The sequence below is a fragment of the Gymnogyps californianus genome, chromosome 15 (genome assembly GCF_018139145.2).
Source record: "Gymnogyps californianus isolate 813 chromosome 15, ASM1813914v2, whole genome shotgun sequence".
Classification (NCBI taxonomy): Eukaryota; Metazoa; Chordata; class Aves; order Accipitriformes; family Cathartidae; genus Gymnogyps; species Gymnogyps californianus.
Genome location: NC_059485.1, coordinates 10,227,706 through 10,250,766, shown reverse-complemented (window position 1 = coordinate 10,250,766; position 23,061 = coordinate 10,227,706). Strand labels below are relative to the sequence as shown.

The following is a 23,061-nucleotide window of genomic DNA, read 5'->3' as shown; positions in this document are numbered from 1 at the left end:
CTGATCAGTGATAAAATAGTTCATGTGTTACTCTTCAGATGGACAAATGAGAAGTACTTTATATAGGGAGTGTGAGGTAGGCAAGGTAAGGTTATGTACTTCAGAAATTTAAATTACACGGAATTAGCTCATTTAATGCACATAATACAGAGAAAAGTAAAATGATTGTATAGATTAATGCCAATATTAAGGGAAGGCACGGATCTTTGAAAAGTAGTGCTCTAATTCCTGTCTAATGGTTCCCACTTCTGCTCATCAAAAGGACTTTGTCAGCCGAGGACCCTTTAAGCAGTGGGTGACAAGCTGGAGAACTTTAAGCAGGGAGGCTGGAAATGTCCTGGTCTTGCTGGGACAAGCCAGCTGAGCTGAGCCTTGTGATCTGCAGAGCTGGAAGTGAATCTGCTAACACTAGAGCTGACGTCCCCGTATCATGCTGGTTTTGCTGACCAGAGATAACAAGAAGTCACAGGTGCTACAAGGGAGAGCCGGCAGAAACAGAATGGCCACGCTTCTGCAGCGCTCTTTCTTGGGAGGAGATTTACTTTGGGTCATTTGGGAAAACCATTGCTTACCGGTATCCTTTGACGTAAAGGATATTTGACAATAGTTATGTGTCAGCACACGTGCTGAAAAACATATACTCTGAATGCAGAAACTGCATTTGTTTCTGTTGGAAGCTAGTTTTTTAGGTATGGCATTTTAGTTTAAATATTTCAATTCCAATTATTTCTTAACTAACCTACTAGTGTAAACAGTGTGTGTATGTACACACAAGGCATGTATGTATTTATGGTACATACACATACATGAATCTGAGGTCTCATGCATCTTTTATTGCCACAGTGTGAGATTCTTAAAAAGCGCTCAGCTATGTCCCAGCCCTGCAGCTTTTGAAATCCATAAAGCTTAACTCAAAGGGATGTGGAGGAAGCAAAGCCTGACAGCTTCGGAGTGAATCTGCCCAGACATGTGCTATTTATCTTTTCTCTCTCTCTTTTGACTCTATTGTGAAATTCCTATTAATTTCACTTGCAGTGCAACTAGTGTCAGCTAAAACGTAAGGCTAAACTTTTACATTTTACAACAGATGGACACAAGGCACAGGTATGCAGGTTTATTTTTGCTTTTGCTAGTGTCAGTCTTTATTTTTGGTACGTAACTAGACCTTTTCAAACTAGGTATGTAAAATACCTGTGAAAGTCTTGACTTTTTTTGGTTTGTTTCCAACATTATGTTCATAATTATCTTGGGCACAGAATAAAGGCAGACTTTGTCCTTCCAATTCTGCATTCAAAAAATAGGAGACAGATGTAATGGGAATCTCAAAGGAAGGATTAATTTTGAGTTAGCAGACCAGATCCTCATATGGTATAAATTAACTTGGTCCTGGCCTTACACCAACTGATTATAATGATTAACTGTTCATTTCTTAAGAATATCTGGGGAAAAGATACTTAACATAGGACTTGAAAGGTGACAGCACAGTAAAACAGAATGGGAAGACATTGATCAGGCAGGTAACAAACATGCTTTTATCTACCTGTTCATTTCTTAGTAGTCTCAGCAGTACATAAATATCTCCTGGGAGGTTATGTGAAGTAGAGACTCTTTAACTATGTGATTGCTTATGTTTTCACTCCTTATTGATTATTAGTGCCGTGAGCATGACAGGAAGAGAAGGAATAAAGGTTACAGATGTGCCAGTCTCCAAACACACTGCAAAACACAGAAGCAGGCACTGGAATCAGCAAAGGCTGTTTCAAATGCTAATTTGAGGCATAAGCCTTGATAGAGCTCTATTGCTATTATGCTTGGGATTTGTTATGTTGATATTGTTACCTTCTTGTTTAATATATGCCTTGGTTACTCTGTAGTAACTGGCTGGCGTTCAAGTTTCTGTTCCTTGAAGGATTAAACTTGCTGATGATTTGAGGCAGAAGAGAAAGTCTGAACTGAAATAAGGACATTTTCTATGTTTTCTCCTTGTCCTGCACAAGAAATCTAAAGGCTTCTCCAGCAGGGAAGGGAGCGAAGTGCTTCATTGTAGAGAAGAGCTGACTCCGAAGCCCAGTGTTGGTTTTGGCATGAATGGCGGTGAGCCTGTCATTGGCGTCCACGTTAGGATGTAATCCATCTGCAGTGAGAGGGCTGGCATCCTCTGGTGTGTAATTCAGGCCACCTAGATCAGTAGTTGATTGTCTAATTTAGGTGCCCTTAGGGCAAACTGCAGGACCTGGGAGCACCTCTGGGCTGCAATCACCCATGTCCCCAGGCAGCAGCTGTAGCGTACCAGGAGGAGACTGATGTACATATGGTCCACCACTATTGCCTAAGAGAAACCTGAGTCTATCAGCAGAAAGAAGCCTTGTTGCCACCCTGGCCAATTCTGCCTCTATTGCCATCACTTGAACAGCCTCTAGAGAGTCCTTCTGTCTCCATGGACTGTTTGGAGGCTGATGTGTTAAATTAGGCACCTAAATTATGTTGCTGCACTTGGGCGGTGTGACTCTCACCCCTGTCACTGATCAGAGGGACAGGGGACTGCAGGTAGCTTGATGGCCAGCAGCCCTGGAGGGGGCTCTCCAGGAAGAATGTGCTGGTGGCTGATGGCCCATAGCATGCACCAGCTAAACAAGCTGCCCGGAGGAACTCGGTACCTACCAACATGGCGGTGCTGTTTTTGTAGAAGTCAGAGTGCTGTTGGCGTGGCTGTAGCTGTGTCCAGAAAATGCAGATAGTGGATGAGGTTTTATAAATGCTTCAGTTTGGGTTTGAGTCATCAGTTTTCTTGGGAGTGGTGGGATGACTTATCTTGTCAGACAAATTCCTGTTCTCATCAGTTTTGGACTGTTGAAAGGAGCATCCTTAGCAACAGTCAGTGGTGGGTAAGATATCTAAACACATGCCTCATCTCAACCCTTTCACTACTCCTTTTTCTTTCTGTAACCTCTCCTCTCCTAATGAGCACAAGGTTTCCCTGACAGTCACTCTGCTGGGCAGGAGTCAGCTCTTGGGCCACAAGACCTGAATGAAGTGTCTCGCCCTGCAGTGAGCTCGCTGGGAGAGGAGAGTGGCTCCACACATTAAGAAAACCTTCACACCTTATGTGTTAACCATAAAAGACAGGACTGCTTTTTTTCTTTTGAAGTGACTGCTTTTCTTGAGTGTGTTGTCACAGAACTGGCACATTCAGGAATTACTCCTGGTTTTGGTGACTGGCTGGTTGGTCTCCACAAGTTTTGACTCTGAGCTGAGGGTCCCACTCTGAATGGGCTGCTGGTTAGTCCCAAGAGTGACTAATCTCTCTTTTATTAGAGCATTTTCTTAGAGCTGTAATGGTACAGGTACCTGTAAATAGTGGTCTTTCTCTTTTTAGTGATTTCCATAGTGTTACCTCCCAAATGTTAAGTCGATCTAAGGTATAAGGTGCAATAGGAGTGAATAGTTTTTGCAAGGAGTATTTGTGTCTGTTGTTGGATCTGCTTTATATTACCTCTCTAGAGTCCAGCAATGTCACTGAATATGGTAAAAATAACCTCATGCTCACTTAGAAGGCATTTTGTATTCACCCAGTAACACTGATCATGATGCGCTAATTGGCTGTTAATTGATATGATAAATATTATTATTAGGAAATTCATTCTAATTCAACATTAATTAATTTACTGTTGCTTTTGAGTGTTATTTATTTATTCATGAGAGTCAGTGGGAAAAGGGAGAAAATGCTTGGCTAACACGCTCCAGCAAAACTACAAATAATTGAGATTTGTCTCCCAGGAATGCTACCATTTTCATTATTAGAATAGTCAGAAAAGCAAGCTTGTTACTGAGATTATTGGCCTGCCTGGATAAGTATCATAGTAAATTAAGTTTAGTGTGTGTTGCAAGTGCAGTATCATGGTATCTGATAATTAGTCAGTCATTTGCAAATCATAAAAATGGTTTCAGTAACTGCTTGAGACTGACTGCAAGACAGAACGAAGTTTTTGTTTGAAATATGGCAGGCTGCTTCAAACCAAATGCTCCCTGGTTTTGTTTGAAATTCAGTGGATATAAATGTGCTGTCGCAGCACACGCATATGCACGCATACACATAATGTGAAGTTCTGTACTGAGATTGATTTTGAACAGTCCTGTGTTATCCCAACTGCTTTCACGGATTTTGTGATACAAAAGATTCCTGTCTTTGTTCTCAAGGTTCTTATATTTCTTCATTTACAATGAATCCTTCAAATCCAAAACAGCCCTATACTAGCTACTATGAAGAAAATTAACTACTCCAGCCAAAACCAGCACATCATGTGAAAAACGTTCACGAAGTTTTCTGGTGCAGGGTGTCTTTCTGGATTTGTTTAATGGATGATACCTGCTCCATTGGGTTCTTGAGCGAGTCTTGGAAGTGGTGCATGCAGCACAAATGTTAAATAGCTGTAACAGAATGATGACAATGCTGGGATGGAAATGTTTTCTTTCAAGTTCCAAAACAGAAAACTATCTTTCCCCCCCCCCCCCCCCCTTGGGAAAAGATAGAAACAATTCATCTTCTTATGATCCAACTGTGAATATTTGATAGTTCTACATGTGTCCTCTATCTTCCTACCTTCCTTTTTTCATGCACTTTATTTTTCTGTTCATAGACAAGGTAGAAATCTCTCCAGCACAGGGGTTGCAGCAGAACTCAACTTAAATCTGTAATGACAATGAGTTTCCCTTTTTATATGAAATTCTGCAGGGATGCTGAGCTGCTTATCAGTTCACAAACTCACTGTAGAGAAACTTCCAGTGATCTCCTGAAGGGAAGTGTCCAGCTGTAAGGCAGTGGCTCTTCTCCTCTGACTGCCCTAAGTTTATACTGTCACCCTCTGAAATGATTAAAGCAGACTCAAAATGCCAACATCAGCAGCCCCTTTGTTCCACGCCAGGGCTTCTGCTCAGCGTGGAAAGAACATTACTGAAATCTGTCTCTTTAATGTTAAATGGACTAGCCATTGAGTGCTTGTAAATTATGTCTCGCTGCTTCCTGCCTACCTTGCATTGATTTTTGCTTATGGGTTACTTGATCATATGAACTTACAGAGGATCATAAATTGCTTCTGTAATTCATGGCAGAGTCTGAGAATGAAAAATACTAGAGCAGGGTTGTTGAGATAAAACATTACTGCAAAAAAATTGAATATCCACTTTTCAATAGCAGCGTGATTTCTGAAATTTTATCCAAAGTGCTCAACGCTAACTTGCAGATAAAAAGTATGGGTAACAGCACTTTTAAGGAAATCTACGGAACATAACTAGCAACATTTCATTCTGTAAACCATAAGCATCCCTCTCAAATCCCTCTGCCCTGGGGACAGTTACACAGAAGATCTTCTCAGCTGATTTCACCTCTCCTACTTTGCTGAGCAAGTTAAAACCCACTAAAGGAAGCCACACATATGACCGATCATGTTAATTATCTTCATGAGGAACTTGGTTTGTTTTGCTAGAGGTGAAACCCAGCTCCTCTTTGACGTGGGCGGTGGATGTGCTCGGTTCAGCTGGCGCACAAAGGTGCTTGTTCCCTGAGATGCTGAACGCGGTCAGCTCATGCCACTTCTTAGAGGCACAGGAAAGCAGGTGATGGCCTTGCAGCGAGCAGGACGTGTCTGTGATACACAGAATTCTGTGTGGCCAGTTGGTTGTCAGTATACATATTCACCAAAATTGCATATGCTGCTCAGCCCACTTTTTGGTGAATACCCTTACTTGCCAGAGGTGTTTTCTACATTGTGAATAGACCAGTGGGCGTTTTACATATAAATAGCGATAGTAATTTAAAAAAAAAAAAAAAAAAATCAGTGCTCACCTAAAATCTTTTCTTTCACTAAAGATGTCCACAAGGGCCACAATAGAAACAAATGAATCATTTCCTAGACTGGAGGTGAAAGTTGGCATCCCAATGTTGGGATTAGCATTGCTAAAGATAGTTTTGTAGGTTCTGGCATAGGAAAAATTGCTTTTTCATCTAAGTATGATTAACACACGCAGTGCTTCAGGAGTTACCTTGCCTGTGCAAGGTGTCTTCGCTGGAAGGTACTGTGGGAAGACAGAACATCCCCTCTCAAGCCTGATGGCAAATGAGGCGCTTGCTGTAATGGATCATTGATCATCTTAACTCCAGCAAGAGTTCTGGATAAGTCCAGATAAATGTTGCTATTATGAGGCCCTTAGACAAAGACTTCTCATCAGGTCCTGATGGCTCACTGGTAAATCGCTCAGTGAAATTTTTTGTTCTTTTTATATAACTCCAACTACTTCTATTACTAGGTCTGTTACAAAAATTGGGTTTTCTAAATGAAGGAATGTTTGTTTTTTTTTTTTTTTTTTTTTTAGTCTTGTCGCCATTTGAACAAGGCAAAACTGTTCTTGCTCTAACCAAAAGGGAAAAGATTTTCAGATTAAAGCCAAGCCTGGAAATTTTCAACCTGCTGTGTTGTTATGAGTTGTGAGCAATTGAAAAGAAGGAGTTTATAGTGGAAATCTGAGTTTGGCAACTACCACTCAGCTGGCTGTTGCAGAAATGGTCCCGCTGAAGGGAATGGGGCTGCTCCTGTGAGTTTAAGTAGGGACTGCAGAGCTCTGCCTCTTCAGAGTGATTATGGCTAGTACTCCTGCTATAATGACAGGGCTTCTGATTGCATTTATGGATATAATAGCAGTAAATAGTGTGCTGAACTACACAGCAATAACTCTTCTGATGTCCTCTATCCATTGATTCATGCTATCAAGGCAGAGTACACACATGCAGCTGTGTTCAGATGAAGTCAGCAGCATCCAGGTATCTCTGCGCAGAGGTATTCTGTTGAAGGGCCAGGACAATACCAAGCTGAGAATAGAAGTTGATGGATTGATTTACAAAAAATAATATGGCTCACAAAATTCATTAAAAGACTGCTTCGTGCTGCTAGAGAAGTCTGATGATTTCATTAGTTAGCAATAGAAGTAAAAGATTAGCAGGTTGGCTCTGAGTTAAAATGATTGCACTATGTTTATTATTCCAGCATTTAGTAATACTGCAATAGTTGAAGATTAAACTCTTAATTATAAGTATTGATTTCTCTGGGCTCTAGAAAGTGCAAGTTGAAATTGCACTAGAGCTGAGATTCTCCTGTTACCTGCAAAAATAGGTATGGGTTTTCCTGCTGACACACACATTGATGTCAGTCCTGTCATGCTTTGAGCAGGAAGCCAGAAGGGCAACTTTCACTTTTCTCAGTAAGTTTGTGAAAGGCATTTGGTAACAGAGCAAAATGCCATGTTTTGTTTTCAGTGTAGGATAGCAAAATAAATACGCATTGATACAAGGGCTAGAAGTGTTTGTTATGACCTGGGTAAGCACTGCCACTTCTGTTGAGGTTCCATGTGGCAGTTTCTCTGAAGCAAGGCAGCATGAGAAATCACTCTTCTATCCACCATTTCCATTGCATAATGAAACAGCAAACTGTCAAGAAGTTTAAGATAAGTCCTGCTGCTTCCAGGCCAGAGCTACTGTTTCACCTGTGCCAGATGGCCATAAAGAGGACACTCCATTCACTCTCCCCACTCACTCATATGTGCAAAGCTATTTCCGAGGCTAGAGCTGTGCTCCCAAGATGTAACTGTAACATAATATTCTTCAAGGCTTTTGTTTTACCTTGTATTAACATTGCAGGGTTTTTATTACATTTTATAAAACACCGATCTGCTTAAGTTATCCTAGAAAAAAGGGAAGTCCCTAAACACGTAGGAAAGTTCACTCGACAGGCAATGCCCACACTCAAGAGAAGCTTTCTAGGTGAGATGGGGTGCAGCCCACACTCAAGAGAAGCTTTCTAGGTGAGGTGGGGTGCAGCTCCAGTCCCACTGAGGCTGCCCCAAGCAACTGGTGCAGGAGGAGAAGATAGGAATTCTCCTGTGTTGCCTTGACTCATTTTTCTTGGAAAGGCAGACAATGGCACATGGAGAAGTGGCAAGTGTTAGTGAAGGCTGAGGGTAGGGAGTGCTGCAGAGGCAGGAAGCTGCCCATGACTCCTCTGTACCTGGTGGGCAAGAAGGAGAAAACTGAACAGAGGTGAAAATATTGTCAAGGGCTGTTTGGGACCAGGGAGAGAAAGGTGATCTTGGCAACTGCTTTTTGTTGGACTGAGGTGACTGAGGGTGGAGGCCACTTGAATTAGCACCCTGAGTGAGCTTTAGTGTGTGTGGCAAATGGCAATGTCGTGATGGCACTGAAGTAGCTATTAAATGCAAGTACTACCTTAAAATCCTTTTAGATTTTTATCACTGCTGAATAGTATGATGTTAAGTGAAATCATCTGATGCATCTTCTGTGTCTTCTGTCCTAACACCCAGAGGGGGATGTGCTCCTACATAAGAGGCAGGTCATTGACATGCAGGCATTAACAGCATGTGCAGGACTTTGGTATGCACAAGTTTTGTAGAAATGCAGTGGCTAGAGCTATTCAGATCTTGACATGGTTCATATATCTCTGAAATCCCACTGTGTTTTTTAGTAAGCAGAGTAGTCTGCAAAATAGAGGGTGCTAATCAGCCACGGGCTATTCTGACAGATGGAAAAAATACAACATTCTTACCTTCGTGAAATTCCAGGCAGCCAAGAATAGGATTAGATTAAAGAAGCCATAATAGTATGCAGGTGGAAAATGGGACTATAAAAACCTAAACCTAGAGGAGAAGGAAGGAAGGAGCATGTGGAAAAAGAGGTTAGAGTAGGAAAATAGCAGAGAGGAAAATAAGTCACTGTAGGAATTTATTAGAGAAACCCCGTGAAGTGAGGTGGCATTTCAGGTGAAAATTCGGGAGGATTTTGTTCTCAGTAATTGCTAGATAAATGGTAGTGTGGGTATTGAAAGCAAGTTAGTTTAAAATAAAAGACCCACAATATGGCTATTTTAAATTCCCCTGACCTTCTACATATCATTGCAGAAAGCCACTAATTTCAGAAGAGGTATTAAAAAATGTAGTGAAAACCACTAAAAATATTTGAGTCCATTGATGGACATCATCAGCTTGAAATCAAAGCAGTTTAAAAGAAAAATGTGTTGTTTTAGCAAATGCAATTGCCCTTCATTCCTCTGTCAGTTCTCCTTGCAAGCACGTTTTCTTTCTTTCACAGTCCCTTTCTGTCCCTGTCGCTCTGCGAAAGCCCTAAGCGCATGCATTGGGAAGCTCATCAGCTATGTGGGAGAAATAGTAGAACTGAGCATAGGCAAGTGGCCATAATAAACAAACTGAAAATGACAGAAGAAATTAAATGTAAGCTTTTTTCTAATCTTTTAATGCTGTTCGTCCGAGTCTTATTGAATGGTGGAGATTTTTTTAAAGAAATACCATTTAAGTTGTTGGTGTCCCATTTAAAGTTAGGAGTGACTCATGGGTCTAGAAATTTCCTGATGGGTAGTCTGAATACAACTGGGGGCAATAAAGTTGCATTAACTTATGAGTAATACTACTGCAGATAGATGTGCCTTGAGGGGCTGCAGAGAGGTAAGGGTCTTTTACATGGGGCAGTGAGCCTCTGGGACTTTGTAGGCTCTTTCGTGTTCAGTATCTACGTATATTCCTGGATAGGCGCATAGCTGCCTTTTAGCCCCTTATATAGTCCAGCAAAGAGCCTTATTCCAGAAACTGGGTACACCTCTTACACATACAACTTTCCTGGACCTCCAGTATGGAAAGAACAGATTCTGACTTAAAGCAAGTGTGCTAGGGAAGCACTGCTGAGGAGGAGAAACTTGAAGGGAGAGTTATGGGAGATGTTGAAACCATCCCTTTCTGGGATGTGCTGCTCCCATTGCAGCAGGATCTCTCTCTCGTGGTTGTCTAAAAGGAGTGTTTCAGTTACTCAAGGGCATTTCAGTACAGTTAAGGGGATCATATTGTTTAGGTAACCTTGAAACAGTGCTCTGCAAACTTTCAATCGGTCTGTTTTTCTGAGTTCATGCTACTCCCTTTAATAAGGAGAAGATGCAACAAGAAGGATTAGGCAAAGGCCTTTTTTCTATGTCCAACTTATGATTTGTAATTAATACATTTAAAAAAAGAAAGCTTTTGGTATTGTTTACTTTTATCAACATATGTTTCCAGTTTCCAAAACCTGGGAAAAAGTCTTTCCCTCTTGCTTACTGTCTTCACACTTGGCAAATGTCTTCTTTCTTGTTCCTTGTATCAAATCAGACAGACATGAGCATGTTTTTTTAGTAACTGTAGGAGATGTTTTGGAAGGCACAGTGGGCTTCATGGCTGTACTCACGCTGTCTGATAACTGTGCCCAGGTGCAGCCTCAAGTTCGTCCTGCAAACTAGCGCAAGCCTATTGTGTCCCCACTGTCTGCAAAAGGAGTCTTGAAATGGTGGGTACATGGAGGTGGGAGGAAAATGGGGGCATCCCAAAAGGCACTAGTGCAGAAACTGAGTACGACTTATCCGGATACGCTCCTTGGTGTTTTTAGGAAGAAACAGAGGATCCATGACAAGTTGAAAAGAGGATGGTTGAGCTAGGAGCAGGGTTTCACGCTTCTTTCAAACCTGAGGGTTTTGTTAGCTATTAGAAGATCCACCTCTTACACTCCCAAGTTTGCTGAGGGTCTTTTCCTGAGTCCCCTTCAAATTCGCGTCAGTTAGGAAAGTCTAACCTCTAATAGTATGAATGTCTGCCCTGGTTTCGTGGTTTAACCCCAGCTGGCAACTAAGCCACTCACTTACTCCCCTGCAGTGGGATGGGGGAGAGAATTGGAAGAGTAAAACCAAGAAAACTTGTGGGTTGAGATAAAGACAGTTTAATAAGTAAAGCAAAAGTCGTGTGCACAAGCAAAGCAAAACAAGGAATTCATTCACCGCTTCCCATCGGCAGGCAGGTGTTCAGCCATCTCCAGGAAAGCAGGGCTCCATCACACGTTAACAGTGACTTGGGAAGACAAATGCCATCACTCCAAATGTCCCCCTCTTCCTCCTTCTTCCCCCAGCTTTATATGCTGAGCATGATGTCATATGGTCTGGAATATCCCTTGGGTCAGTTGGGGTCAGCTGTCCCGGCTGTGTCCCCTCCCAGCTTCTTGTGCACCCCCAGCCTGCTCGCTGGTGGGGTGCTGTGAGGAGCAGAAAAGGCCCTGACTCTGTGTAAGCGCTGCTCAGCAATAACGAAAACATCCCTGTCTTATCAACACTGTTTTCAGCACAAATCCCAAACATAGCCCCATACTAGCTACTATGAAGAAAATAACTCTATCCCAGCTAAAACCAGCACACCTGGACACCTGGAATCTGCTAAATGTCATCAGTTTAACTCACTTGGACACTTAATTGGCTCACCAGGCTTTTGTTGGGAAGGTAGGAAAAAAACAGCTTTTCTGATAGTGAGGAGAAAAATAAAGGTGATTAGTAGTTCCTATAAAAGTGTGTAAAACCCAGTCTGTTGTTTTTCTGGGAGGGCAGGGGAGACACCACTTGCAAACAAAGCAGGTTAAAGTCCTGTCCCACGTGTGCTTGCTAGCCTGGCCAGGGAGTTTTATTGAGCTGGTTATTTATTGAGAACATAGGTGTGTATTGAGTTTGAAGTATCCTGTTTGGCCAAAGCGTTGCGTGTGGTTGAAGGCAGGTGTGTTAACACTCTCGCACTGCAGCTGCTGCTTTTAGCTGGTTCAGCTCATGCATGGCCATTTCCAAACCTTTACTTGCAGTGGGAAATGAATGTTTGAGTCCTGCCCATGTTCACATGCATTTCCAATAATTAAATACATATTTTCAGTATAATCAGAAGTTCAGACTTTTTGAAATTGTCAAGTGGATTTACCTTTTAGAGGAAATAAACCAAAGTAAGAACTCAGATCTTAGGACTTTGAAAAATTGTACCTTTGAGGGGGAGGGGGGTGCGGAGGGGAAAGGGACTAAGTAACTTTTGAGACAATGATATTACCTTTCATTTAAAAAAGAAAAAAGTGAAAATATGCAAGAGGAAAATTCGGGCAGGAGGGATTTTTTGAGCTTTGAGGCACTTTTCCTTCCTTGTTCTGCTTATATTCAAAATTTCAGGTTCTTCCTAAATTGTTTTTGTTGAGAAAGGTCCTTACAAGGTCAGAGCACTCAAGAGGTTGTTTAACTGAAGAATGAATGTCAGTTTTTGGATAAAATTGTATTTTTCTTACATTGTGTTCAGGTTTTTTAATTGAAGAGCTGTTACACAAACCAAAACCAAAGCACTTCAAATTCCTGAGTAAAAATGTCCGTCCAGCTCTTCAGTTAATCAGTACATCCTGTCTTAACCATATACTGCGGTGTTTGCTTTAGAAAATGGAGACCAGAAATTCCTCCATTAAAATAAAAATGAACATAAATTTTAAATAGGATTGTAAGAGCCCCTCTCCTACCTGAGGAAGTGAAGATATGCAGGTTGCCATTTAAATGTTCCAGGATACATCTGCTATTACAAATAAATGCTATCAGTTGAGATAATCTTCAGCAGCTGTTAGGTAGCAGAGTTTCACCAGCTTCTCAGCAGAGCTGTGCTGATCACGGGAACGAGCATCTTTTGATAAACGAGGGGTTCTATTTCTGGGGAAGCAAGGGGGAAGTTGGCCTTGGCATTTTTTGAATACTTTGAACAGTGCTTAGAAACTTTGAGGTGATTTGTTTGAAGATGCAAATGTGCATACCCAGGTAGCGTTCAGTCCGACTCATAAACATTTGGGTATTTATCCATGTTCATGCAGCCTTGTCCAGGTTGAGGCATGCAGGCAGGCCTGCGTGGGGAAGGCTGGCATGGCTGCTGCCCATGGGGTGATGACCCTGTATGGTGAGGGAGGAGAGGGGTACAATCTTGATGGCACGCAGGCTGGCACCCCTCGTGAGTTCTCACTTCTCCTTAGAAACTGCTTTTGAAGAAAGCCGAGGTGAAATGTGTACTGCTCTCTGCACCCCTGCCCTGTGGATACACTCAGAGATGTCCTGTGTTTTGTTTTTGAACAGGAAAAGCCAACAACAATGTACAGTGGGATGAGGACTCCGTAGAATACATGCCAGCCAACCCAGTCAGGATCGCATTTGTCTTGGTTGTTCATGGCAGAGCTTCTCGGCAGCTCCAGCGCATGTTTAAGGCTATTTACCATAAAGACCATTTTTATTACATTCATGTTGACAAGGTAATATATCACTGGTTATAAATTGCCTGTCTCGCCATCTGTCAGTCTACCTATCTTTGTTGTCTTTTTCATCTTCTCTTTACCTCTGCTGCATAGAGTGCATGTCACTTTTTGTCTCTTCATCTGTTATATGTTTGGAGCCTCTTTTTTTTTTTCTTGTTATCTTCTCTATATAACAGCCTTCATTTCTCCTTATATGTCTATGAGTATCTATCCATGTCTGTCTGTCTGTCGTACGTTTAGTTAACAGTAATTGATAAGTTGATGCAGACTGACAGTGGTGGCCCATTGGATGGAGAGCTGACCTGAGGTGCCTTGGGCAAGTTACTTTACTTCACACTGTAAAAGGGAGGTAGTAACAGTCACCTCCTTTAGGAAAGCCCTTCAGGATCTGCTGATGACAAATGATAAATAAGAGCTAGTTACAGTGGTTAGTGATTACTGTAGTTGTAATAAAAAGAATTAAACAGGGATCTCTGTACATTTCCAAATTAGCATTTAGCAAAAGAAGGTTGCGTGCCGTAGTAAGTGAGGGCAAAGCAATGGCAACGCTCAGTGAGTCAAGAAGTAGAGTTGGTGGTTAGTGAATACAGGGAGGGACAATTTTGGACAGAGTAACTTGAATATGTTACTTTTTTCTCCTGTAAAGCGATCCAATTACTTGCACCGGCAAGTGCTCCAGTTTGCCAACCAGTACCCAAATGTGAGAGTCACTTCTTGGAGAATGGCAACTATCTGGGGAGGAGCAAGTCTTCTGTCCACCTACCTGCAGACCATGAGAGACTTAATGGAGATGAATGACTGGCCGTGGGATTTCTTCATTAACCTCAGTGCTGCTGACTATCCAATCAGGTACAATAAGTATTTTAAGAATATACATGTTTCATTCCTAAAGGAAATATGTATTGAAGGATATAAGGGATGACAGGTCCGTGCTGTGCTGCAAGAAGCAGAGGTCAGAGGGACAGTTTCTTCTGTCTTACAGCAGAAGACTCTTCTTGGTGAGGCTGGTGTCTGCCAGCCACACTTTAGCCAAGGAGACAATCACCTTACTGTACCCCGTGTGTCTGCCACTTACCTAGGAGGGACTGCAGCTGTGAGCAGGCTAGCAGCACTGGTTCTTCGGTTTTACTGAGGAAGCAGGGGCTGCTCTATTTAGTCGTTATTTCCAGAGGGGCACCTGCAAGAGACGATGAGTAAAGTGGCAGGAAGTACTGCAGCTCAGCAAACAGACCCCAGGCATGGAGAGATTCCTCCTTCCCAGGGCTCTGATCAACAGTTTGATTTGATGTCTCAGAAGTGTTGAAGGTATGAATATAGATTCAGTGAAGGTAATGTTCTCCTCTCCCTTTTTTTAGTACTTTTTCTGCGGAGGATAATGATAGTAGAAGTGACAAATAAGTTGCTAGGAGTCAATTACATCTTCAGCACCAACCGTTGCCTGAATATCTTTATTCAGATGGCATCAGGCAAAGAACTTCACACACCACCACATGACAAGGCTCATGATTTTAAGTGAAATTATATTCTTTCTGGATTTACATAACCCAGGCCCCACAGCTGCATTCTGTAAGGTTTACTACATTGTGCAAAAGTAGATAGTCCATAAAAAAACCCAAAAAACGAAAAACAAAAAAAAAAAACCCACTCAAAAACCCCCCAAAAAAGACCCAACCCTCCCAAAAAACAAGTGTTCTTAAACTGTTGGGTTTAGGCTATAAGAATTACCAAGAAGAGGGAAAGAGGAAATTCTCCTTGTGACTTCTGTTTCTCTGTATGTTGAAATGAATTGATGAAAGGAGAAGTAACTTTCTTGGGCGATTTTCTGATGAGCGATGACATAACATGCTTTTAATACTCATAGAAAAGAAATATATTAGATGCTTTTACTGCCTTTCGCTGATTAGGTTTCTGCAAGATCTCTCTCAAAGTATGGGTCCCTTCCTGAAGCTGCTACTCAGACAGAAATCCCCACTGAAGTGAAAAATGAAAAAAACCATGAGTGTATGCCTTAGGAAGGATTTTGTGAGAACTGACAGAAGGCTTTATTGCTGGTGCCCATTTCTAAGCCCTGTCGGTGAAATGCAACACATTTTGGGGAGAAAAGGGGAAAAGCACAAGAGTCACAGAGATTGTATTGATATTGCACCATGGGGATTTGAATTAAGAAATCATGATATTTCGTGTTGCATCCGATTTAAACAGTTTTGGTGTCCAACAGGAAGAGATCTAACAGTTTTGACATATTATCCTTGCTTGTAAGGGAGAGTATGTAGTTCTCTGTATATCTCTTGAGTTTTGGGAAAAGCTAACTTGTTACTCCTTATCGTTCACTTTCCCGGTGAGGAATGCTGTACTGATGATAAAAAGTAGACTAATGCAAGACCATAAAGGAAGAGGTAGGTGATGGCACTTTGAATCAAGTAAGATAAATTGTAGGAGAATAATTGCTGAAGGTCTAGCATAATTATAGACTAGTTCCAGCAGATGTATCCAGTTATCCTTCTGGGGTGTTGAGTCCGCCCTAAACATCGTGTAATGCTGAGGCCATGACCTGTGGCAGTCTCAACTGCTTTTAGTTCCCTGTGGAACAAGTTAAACCACAAGGCCAAAAGGGATCAGTCACTTATAGACATGGCCATAAACAATCACAGGATTTGTTGAGTAGACTCTAGTCAGTTCAGTGTTAATGGATTCTTTGTAATAATGCTGTGGTATCTTGCAGTCATTCAAACTCTAAACAAGTGCCATTCAGCTGGAAAAATTCCAGGCGCTGATTTCTTCATGGGGGAAATTCTTCTCCATTGCAGCCGCTCTGAGCTGTGTGGTGGGCTCTCAGCAGCCGGGCAGGCATCTGAAGTGCTCACTTCCCTTTCTGTCAAAATGTTCTGTTACCAGAACTGATGGAAATGTGCTTCCTTTCCACACCATGCACTTCAACAAAAAGTAAAAAGCCTTTTTCAGTGCTACAACTTTAATAACAGTGACTTATAGGTACTGATAAATTTTTTTGAATATGGAATACTACAACTATAAACCCTGGAAAATGTTATCTCATGAAATGTATATATGAGTCCATTTCATTTTCATAGTGGAGATGCTATAAATTAATATTCTTTATAATCTTTAGGAAGGCATTACCTCTCTGCATACCCCATAGAGAGCTGATTGTATTTCCAGGAAATAGTAAATAGGGTGTTTGAGGGTTTTTTTCCTTCTTTCAGACCTCATGCCAGGATTTGTCAGAAAATGGGCTAGGGGCAGTTTACACTTCTCTCACTGGTTAGTCATATTGCAGTGATTTTTGCTAGGTTTCCCTGCATAAGAACATATGAATTTTGTGGATTAATAGTTTTTATCCAGAGCTGCTTCACATTAAGCTTTCGCTTCCCATCTGCCATTCCATCTGTAACACTGAAACCTTTACTACTTCTCTTCTGATAATAAAAGCTAATCCAGCCTTATAAGTCAGAGAAACAGATTCAGTATGTGGGGTTAATACTATATGATGAAGCCTAAATCTGTCTGGGGAGCAGTCTGGTATGTTCACAGGCTACATTACAATTGCTAGGAGCCCTTCATCCTTCAGAAGAGACGTTCAGAAGCAGATGTCAAGGATCATACTATATAAAGGCAGGGGAAAAAAATATTAGAACCATTCATGTTGGGAGGGAAACAATTAAAAATGTATGAAATAAAACATATGCAAGCCAGGAAAATTCAGATACCCCTATTATTCTTCCTCATGCCTTAATGTTTAGTTTGTGGAGTCTGTAGGTCCAGCACCTAGCACAAAGGAGGTGCTAATCCATGTGCTTCTAGTTGTTACTGCAGAAGAAATCACTGACAAACAGAGTCTGGACATAAAGGCGCCTCCAACAAAAATACTGTGTTTCCCTTTAGTCATGAGGCAATATACTATTTATTGGCCTAAGTGAAATGATGTGGTGCATTAGCCAACCTTGACTCCATTCAGCTCTGTTAAACATTCTCAACAGGAAAAAGAGGGATGAAATGGCTAAAGACAAACCTCTACAAGCGACTCTGAGGAGGGAGATTGTGTGCCTGCCCCTCCTTTTGCTCTGGGGTTGTGAATAAAAAAAGGACACATGCCTTCAGGGTTCTCAAGAAATCATCTCTCACAGTCATTGCATTCATAAAGAAATGAAAGAAACCAGCACCTTCCTTCCTTTTCCTTAACTTTTTTAATTTTAGTGGCATTTTTTCCATGATTTAAAGTCTTTTCTTTTGAGAGCCTCTTTCAAAACTCTGTGGGAAAGCTATTGTTGTCTTTAACCTCTTACTTTACATGGGTACCTATTTGCATTATTTATTGTCTCTGACAAACAGCATCAGGTAGTCAACCTTATGTTCAGGGACTGAAATTTCACTCCCAACAAGATGAACTATGGTAGAGCATCTATTGATGCTGAATGTTTAATGTGCATTGCAGGAGTCCTTGGATAATGTGGCAGGTGAAGTGTTGCACCACTTAAATTAAGAAGTTTAATGAGATCATTTAACAGTGAATGTCATGTCAGTGCTTACCTGGCCACAAAGCTTGTATAAAGAATAAACATAATGAAACATTTGAACTATTTATAATTTACAGTAAATCACTGAGCCTCAATCACCAAAGGGATCACCAAATCTAATTGCCAGCTAATGCTTGGTCTTAAATAAAGGTCAAGCAAAATTATTAGCAGAAGCTTGGGGAATGCTTCAGAATAGTAAGAAAATAGAGTGGCTTATTGATGGAGCCAGGAATGCAGATACGACTACATTTTCAATTATGAGCAATCAGGTATAACAAAGGAACTTAAAAGAAACCCAGTGAAACTACTTGCGTTTTGCTGTTTGGCACTATTTTAGGGTAAAGGTTGCATAGCTGTATTTTCCATAAAAGCCTGTGTTGTGAAGACTCGGTCAAATGAGACACATTCAATAGAGGTTTTGACCTGGAACTTGAATGAAATGTGTATCATAATACAAATAGCACCTGGGGAAGGGTAGCTACAGACTCCAGGGAGCAAATGGGATGATCTGACTGGGACTTGTCCTTTAAACAGGTGCCAATTTGGTGTAATTTATGGAGATCATCTTTGTCAGTCAGAATCACACTCAGAAATTAAGAAAAATGAGCTAGCAAAAAACTATTGACTGGACTGCTCTTGTTTCATTGTATTGTCCTCTGATGGTCAAGGTAACATTGTTAATCCTAAATAGCAATATTCATCTAAAGATTTAAATGCTCCTTTAGAAACTTGAGGGATGCCCTTTGAAGTAGGTAAACCTTTTTCTCAGGTCGATGTTTCCAGCCCAATCAGCCAGCAGCAGACAGGTAGTCTGACTCTCAGTCCTGCATTTCCTCCAGCAGAACCCGCACTCCTGACTCTTTAGGAGAGTTGTTAGCAAAGATAACCACCCAAAATCAACAGTTTTATTTGAACTCCTGCCAAATCCGAATGTGGTAGACAGCCTAAAAGTGAAAAAGCTGTCCTTTCACTCATCTGTCATCTTCACAGCTTTCATCTCTAATAACTTACGTGGCCAGGTCCTGCACTTGGGGCTATACCGAGGCTGCTGCCTTTGGTTATCAAGAAAGGAAACTGAAGACAAAATGGCTGTGAGGAAAATTAATTATTTAAAATTCTTCTCCTCTGCGAGCAGCCAGATGAAGTATTGGTTAATACGAAACCAAAGTGATGACTTCTGAACGAGGTCCCTGTGCAGCAAAGTGTTTGCCAAGAGTGAAAAGGTGGGAGTGGAGGAAATAGGTCTTCAGGTTTTCATTCTGGTGGCAGATGGAAATAATTATAAATAAATATTTGTAATTATAAATAAAGGTTTTAGAAAGAAGTTCAACCTTTGGGAAAAATGCTTCAGCACTTTTTTCCAAGTTATTTTTCAGGTGCCAGAACTACCTGGGAGAACAGCAATTTCCTTGTTTCAGCCACTGGCCCAGATTCATCTCCTGCAAAACATGGGTGACTACCACTCTATATAAACTACATCAGGGATGATTTTTGCTCTGACAAATTTACCATGACCTGTCCAGATTTCACCTGGGCAGTTCACCAAATGACAGAACCTTTGAAGCAGGTGACTGGGAGAAAAAAGTGAGAGAATATAGTTTGCATGGAGTGAGTAAATCAGACTCGAGCTGTCCATCTGCTTTTGCAAAACTTCTCAGCTTTTGCAATGTGCAGGCTTGACATGCAATATTGGAAATGCAGGAAAAACTCTTCTTAGTACTGAAACAACTTAGCTTTCGCATACAGCTCTCTAGCTTTGTGAGACATGTCTGAGACCCAGTTGTGCCCTCTTGATGGTTATGAACTTAGAAATCCCAAAGCCAGCAGGGCTGATGGAAGCTGTGTAATGGCAAATAGGATCACCAAAACCATTGGCTCAAAACGCAGTTCCACTCTCTCTCTCTCTGTGTCTGACTTCTCATCAATTCGACTTGACTGAATTTAACAATTCTATGTCTTACTGAGATTCAGACTTCAGAGCTGTCTCTTACAGATATTTCCTTCTTGGCAATACGTAAGCTGGTGCTGGACATGAAAGCCTGTCTGATACCGACTTTCCAGGGCTGAATTTGACCTTACACCCCATGTGAAGCCACCTGTTGCAATGCTGCTCTGAAATGCAGGCCTTGCCACTAGAATAATGGCAATAGAATAATGCCACTAGAATAATACAGCATTCTTTAAAGTGCCCTTTCAAATGTTATCCTGAACTGAAGCACTGGTAAATCATATCTGTACATCTAGATGGGAGTACAGCGCAGGTAGCTTCTGCAGTACAACTTCTGTTAAGATGCCAGCGCCTGAGGTTTTTATCTCAGTATTGTCGCTGACATCATATGTGGTTTTGTTTGCTCAGAATACCTTTATCTGGCAAGCCAGACGTCAATCCACTCTTAATGCTTCACAGGGAATCTTTTTTCCTGTCCAAAAAGGAATTTCATCAGTGTTTTTCTTGAATCTGCATTCTCTGAGAATTTCAGATGTGCTTCTTTCTTAAATCCCTCAAATAACCTTTTCTCCTCCTCTTTCCTCACTTTGCCAGCACATTTGCCTGAGATTTATGTATATTTTGAAGATTATCTTTTTGGTTTGCTATCCCACTTCTCTCTTTTACTGTTAAATTATTAGTGGTTGGCAAAGCAGTGGTTTTGCACATGGTCACAAATGGGTGGGGTGAAATGTTGAAAATATTATGGCTTAAAAATTGTATTTACATCTGGTGTTAACATAATATTTTCTTCAACCTGGCAAATGTAAGTGATAGGAGACCCACCCTTTCTCTGTGCAGCCACAGCAGCTGAGGTTACTCTTTCTCCACCTCCCCTCCTGGGTTTAAGGCTATAAAGCAGCTTTTGCTTTTGGTCAATTGTGACATCTGCAGCTCTTAGTAACTTTTTTGGATATTTAGTACTTCTGAAATGTTCTCCATAGCAGCCTCAGTCTGGCAACAGAAATAAACGCACCCCAAATTGGAGACTGGTTTGGCTATCCAGGCATCTCTACAGTGCATGCAGATTAAAGATGCATGAATAAAGCACATTTTTAGAATAGCAGTATTACTCAAAGTACCCTTGTACTTGGCAGCACGTTATCTTGTTGATTACAGTGCTGAACGTTCAGCCCTTCATCTCTTCCTATGTGAACTGAAGCATCTGAGCCAGCGTCTGAGACCACTCAGAGGACAGCCTGGCAGATGAAAGTCCCAGATGCCAAGCTTTACAGTTTGATGGGCATTGCAGCATCTGACCGCTTGCTGGGCTGCCTGGCTGATAGCCTCTTCTCTGCTGTCTTGGCTCTGGGGCTGCTCACAGGGAGGTTCTCCAGCAAAGAGCCAAAGGGTTTTCATCTGTTTGCCATTCGCTTTCTGGATGCAACTTATTTTTTACTTATTTATGACTGAGAAAAAAGTCTTATCTCCTAAAGGAGAGTTAAATGTGAGTCTTCACTGGATGCCATTCAGCCTGATCTATAAACAATAACAGTACAAATGTTGTGGTAATGTGCACCATTGGTTCCTAGGCAACACAGTTATGTCTTTTGCTGTCAGGATGCTAGAATAATATCTAGAATAGTATTTTTGTAAGAGTAACTGATGTGTTGGGACTGAGGAAGGCATTGAGCAGTATGAGGGATCTTGCCAGCTCAGCTATTTCTCCTTCACAGCTCCAGGTCTATTTATGAAACCTGTTTTTCACTTACAACTTCTCTTTGTGGACAAATAGTCTGGGGTAACCAAGTCAAAAAAAGGGTCCTTGGTGCAGAATGGCTCTTGTACTTTAAATCCATGGTTAGCAAAATTCCCCACTAGCTGTCCCATACTGGCAAGCCCTTCCCATGGTACTCAGCTGCTCATGGCGTTCCTGGGCAAGAAGTTCCAGTGGGGTTTGAGAGTATAGCGGGATGTCAGTCGTTAGGGAAATCCCAGGTGTGACTTTCTCTCCTGTGAGTTCCCCTGCAGCTTTGCTTCAAGTGGCTTTTACTCTGTGGATTTAACTGTGAGGTGGGTAACAGAAGCTGCAGAGAAACAGGTCCTTGTGGTGTTTACCTGCATTTTATGAGCAGAAACTCTTTAATCTCTCTTCAGCTGGGTTTTGGGTTTGTTTGGTTTTTTTTTTTTTTTTTTTTTTTTTAGAAAGTTCAGTAAAATCATTATCAAATTCCAAAAGCTAAAACTGCTTGGAAGAGGGAAACATTCCTATTATAGCATTGCATTTTAAACACGCTCTCCCTTTGTGGCCTTGCTGAATTCTCTCAGGAAATTAAAAATCTGTTGAAATGGCCATTAAGACACTTTTTTGTTTAGATTTCAGGATGCCACTTACAATAAAACAGCTGCAAAATAATATCTGGTGGCAGTTCAAAGTGAAGATGAAACAACAACATGTGCTATTATACCTTTCCCAAGTCACTCTTAAATAGCTGCGAACCAAAAGGCCATTAAAGGGTGAGCAAAAATGTTGTTCTGATTCAGTCTTTTAGTGGTGATATTGAAATAGAAAGGAGAGTAATAGATGAATAGATGAACTCTTTTCCTCCAAAATAGGGCTAAAAATGTAAGAGTTGAGTGGTATTTGATGTTAAAGATTTTTCAACCAATTTATACGTGAATTCTGGTCTTGTCTTGATGTTAAATTATGCAGTTTGACATTTTTTTATTCAGGATTACTGCATGTGAATGAGCTGAAGGGCTGATTTGAATGAAATACTTTGCAACAGGATTAAAGCTGCTTTGGAACAACAGATATTTTTTAAAAAGCACTTCTGTATAAATAAAATGCAGTAGTAACCCCCTGTGGTTACAGAGCAAGGGTGGCACGAGTGTACAGTCCCAACTGCCTCTTCCCTTTACTCTGATCCAGTGAAAACTCCTTTTGCCCCAGAATCATGGTGCAAGGTAAGAGCCAGCTGGCCACCAGCTGCCTTGCTCCCTGGGATTTATGGGGAGCACTGATGGGAAATACTGTATTACTTGTACAGAGGTATCCAGCATTGCTCTGTCTGCCTGCTGCTGTCACTCAGTGAAGTCCCTAAGACCACACCACGTGCTGATGCTCCAGTCCGCAGGCTCCTGGAGCTGTGGGATGGAGGAGGGTGGTTGCAGGACAGAGGTGGGAAGCACGAGGCTGAGATCTTCCAGTGCACTCCTTTACATGGGAGTTGCTTAAGAGGCTCCTTCGCCTTTGTTCTCTTCTGCAGGGAACAAATCCCACTTCATCAGTCTATAAGTGCTGCAGAGGAGGCCCGGCTCAGCTCTCACGTCTCTGTAGACCAAAAGCAATACCTGTGTGCATGTTCAGTGCTGCAGAGCTTGGGTGGATCAGAAGAAAGTAGGGCACCTCTGTGCATGCTTCGTCC

General features: G+C 41.5%; 1 protein-coding gene across 1 annotated transcript in view; it reads left to right on the top strand.

Annotated features, from left to right (window-relative positions):
• The window catches only part of XYLT1 (xylosyltransferase 1), a 205,489-nt gene that overhangs the window by 129,805 nt on the left and 52,623 nt on the right, over positions 1-23,061 (top strand). The window contains exons 3-4 of the mRNA XM_050905951.1: positions 12,999-13,171; positions 13,821-14,023. Coding sequence (XP_050761908.1) covers positions 12,999-13,171; positions 13,821-14,023 — 376 coding nt within the window. The remainder of the gene's footprint in view (positions 1-12,998; positions 13,172-13,820; positions 14,024-23,061) is intronic.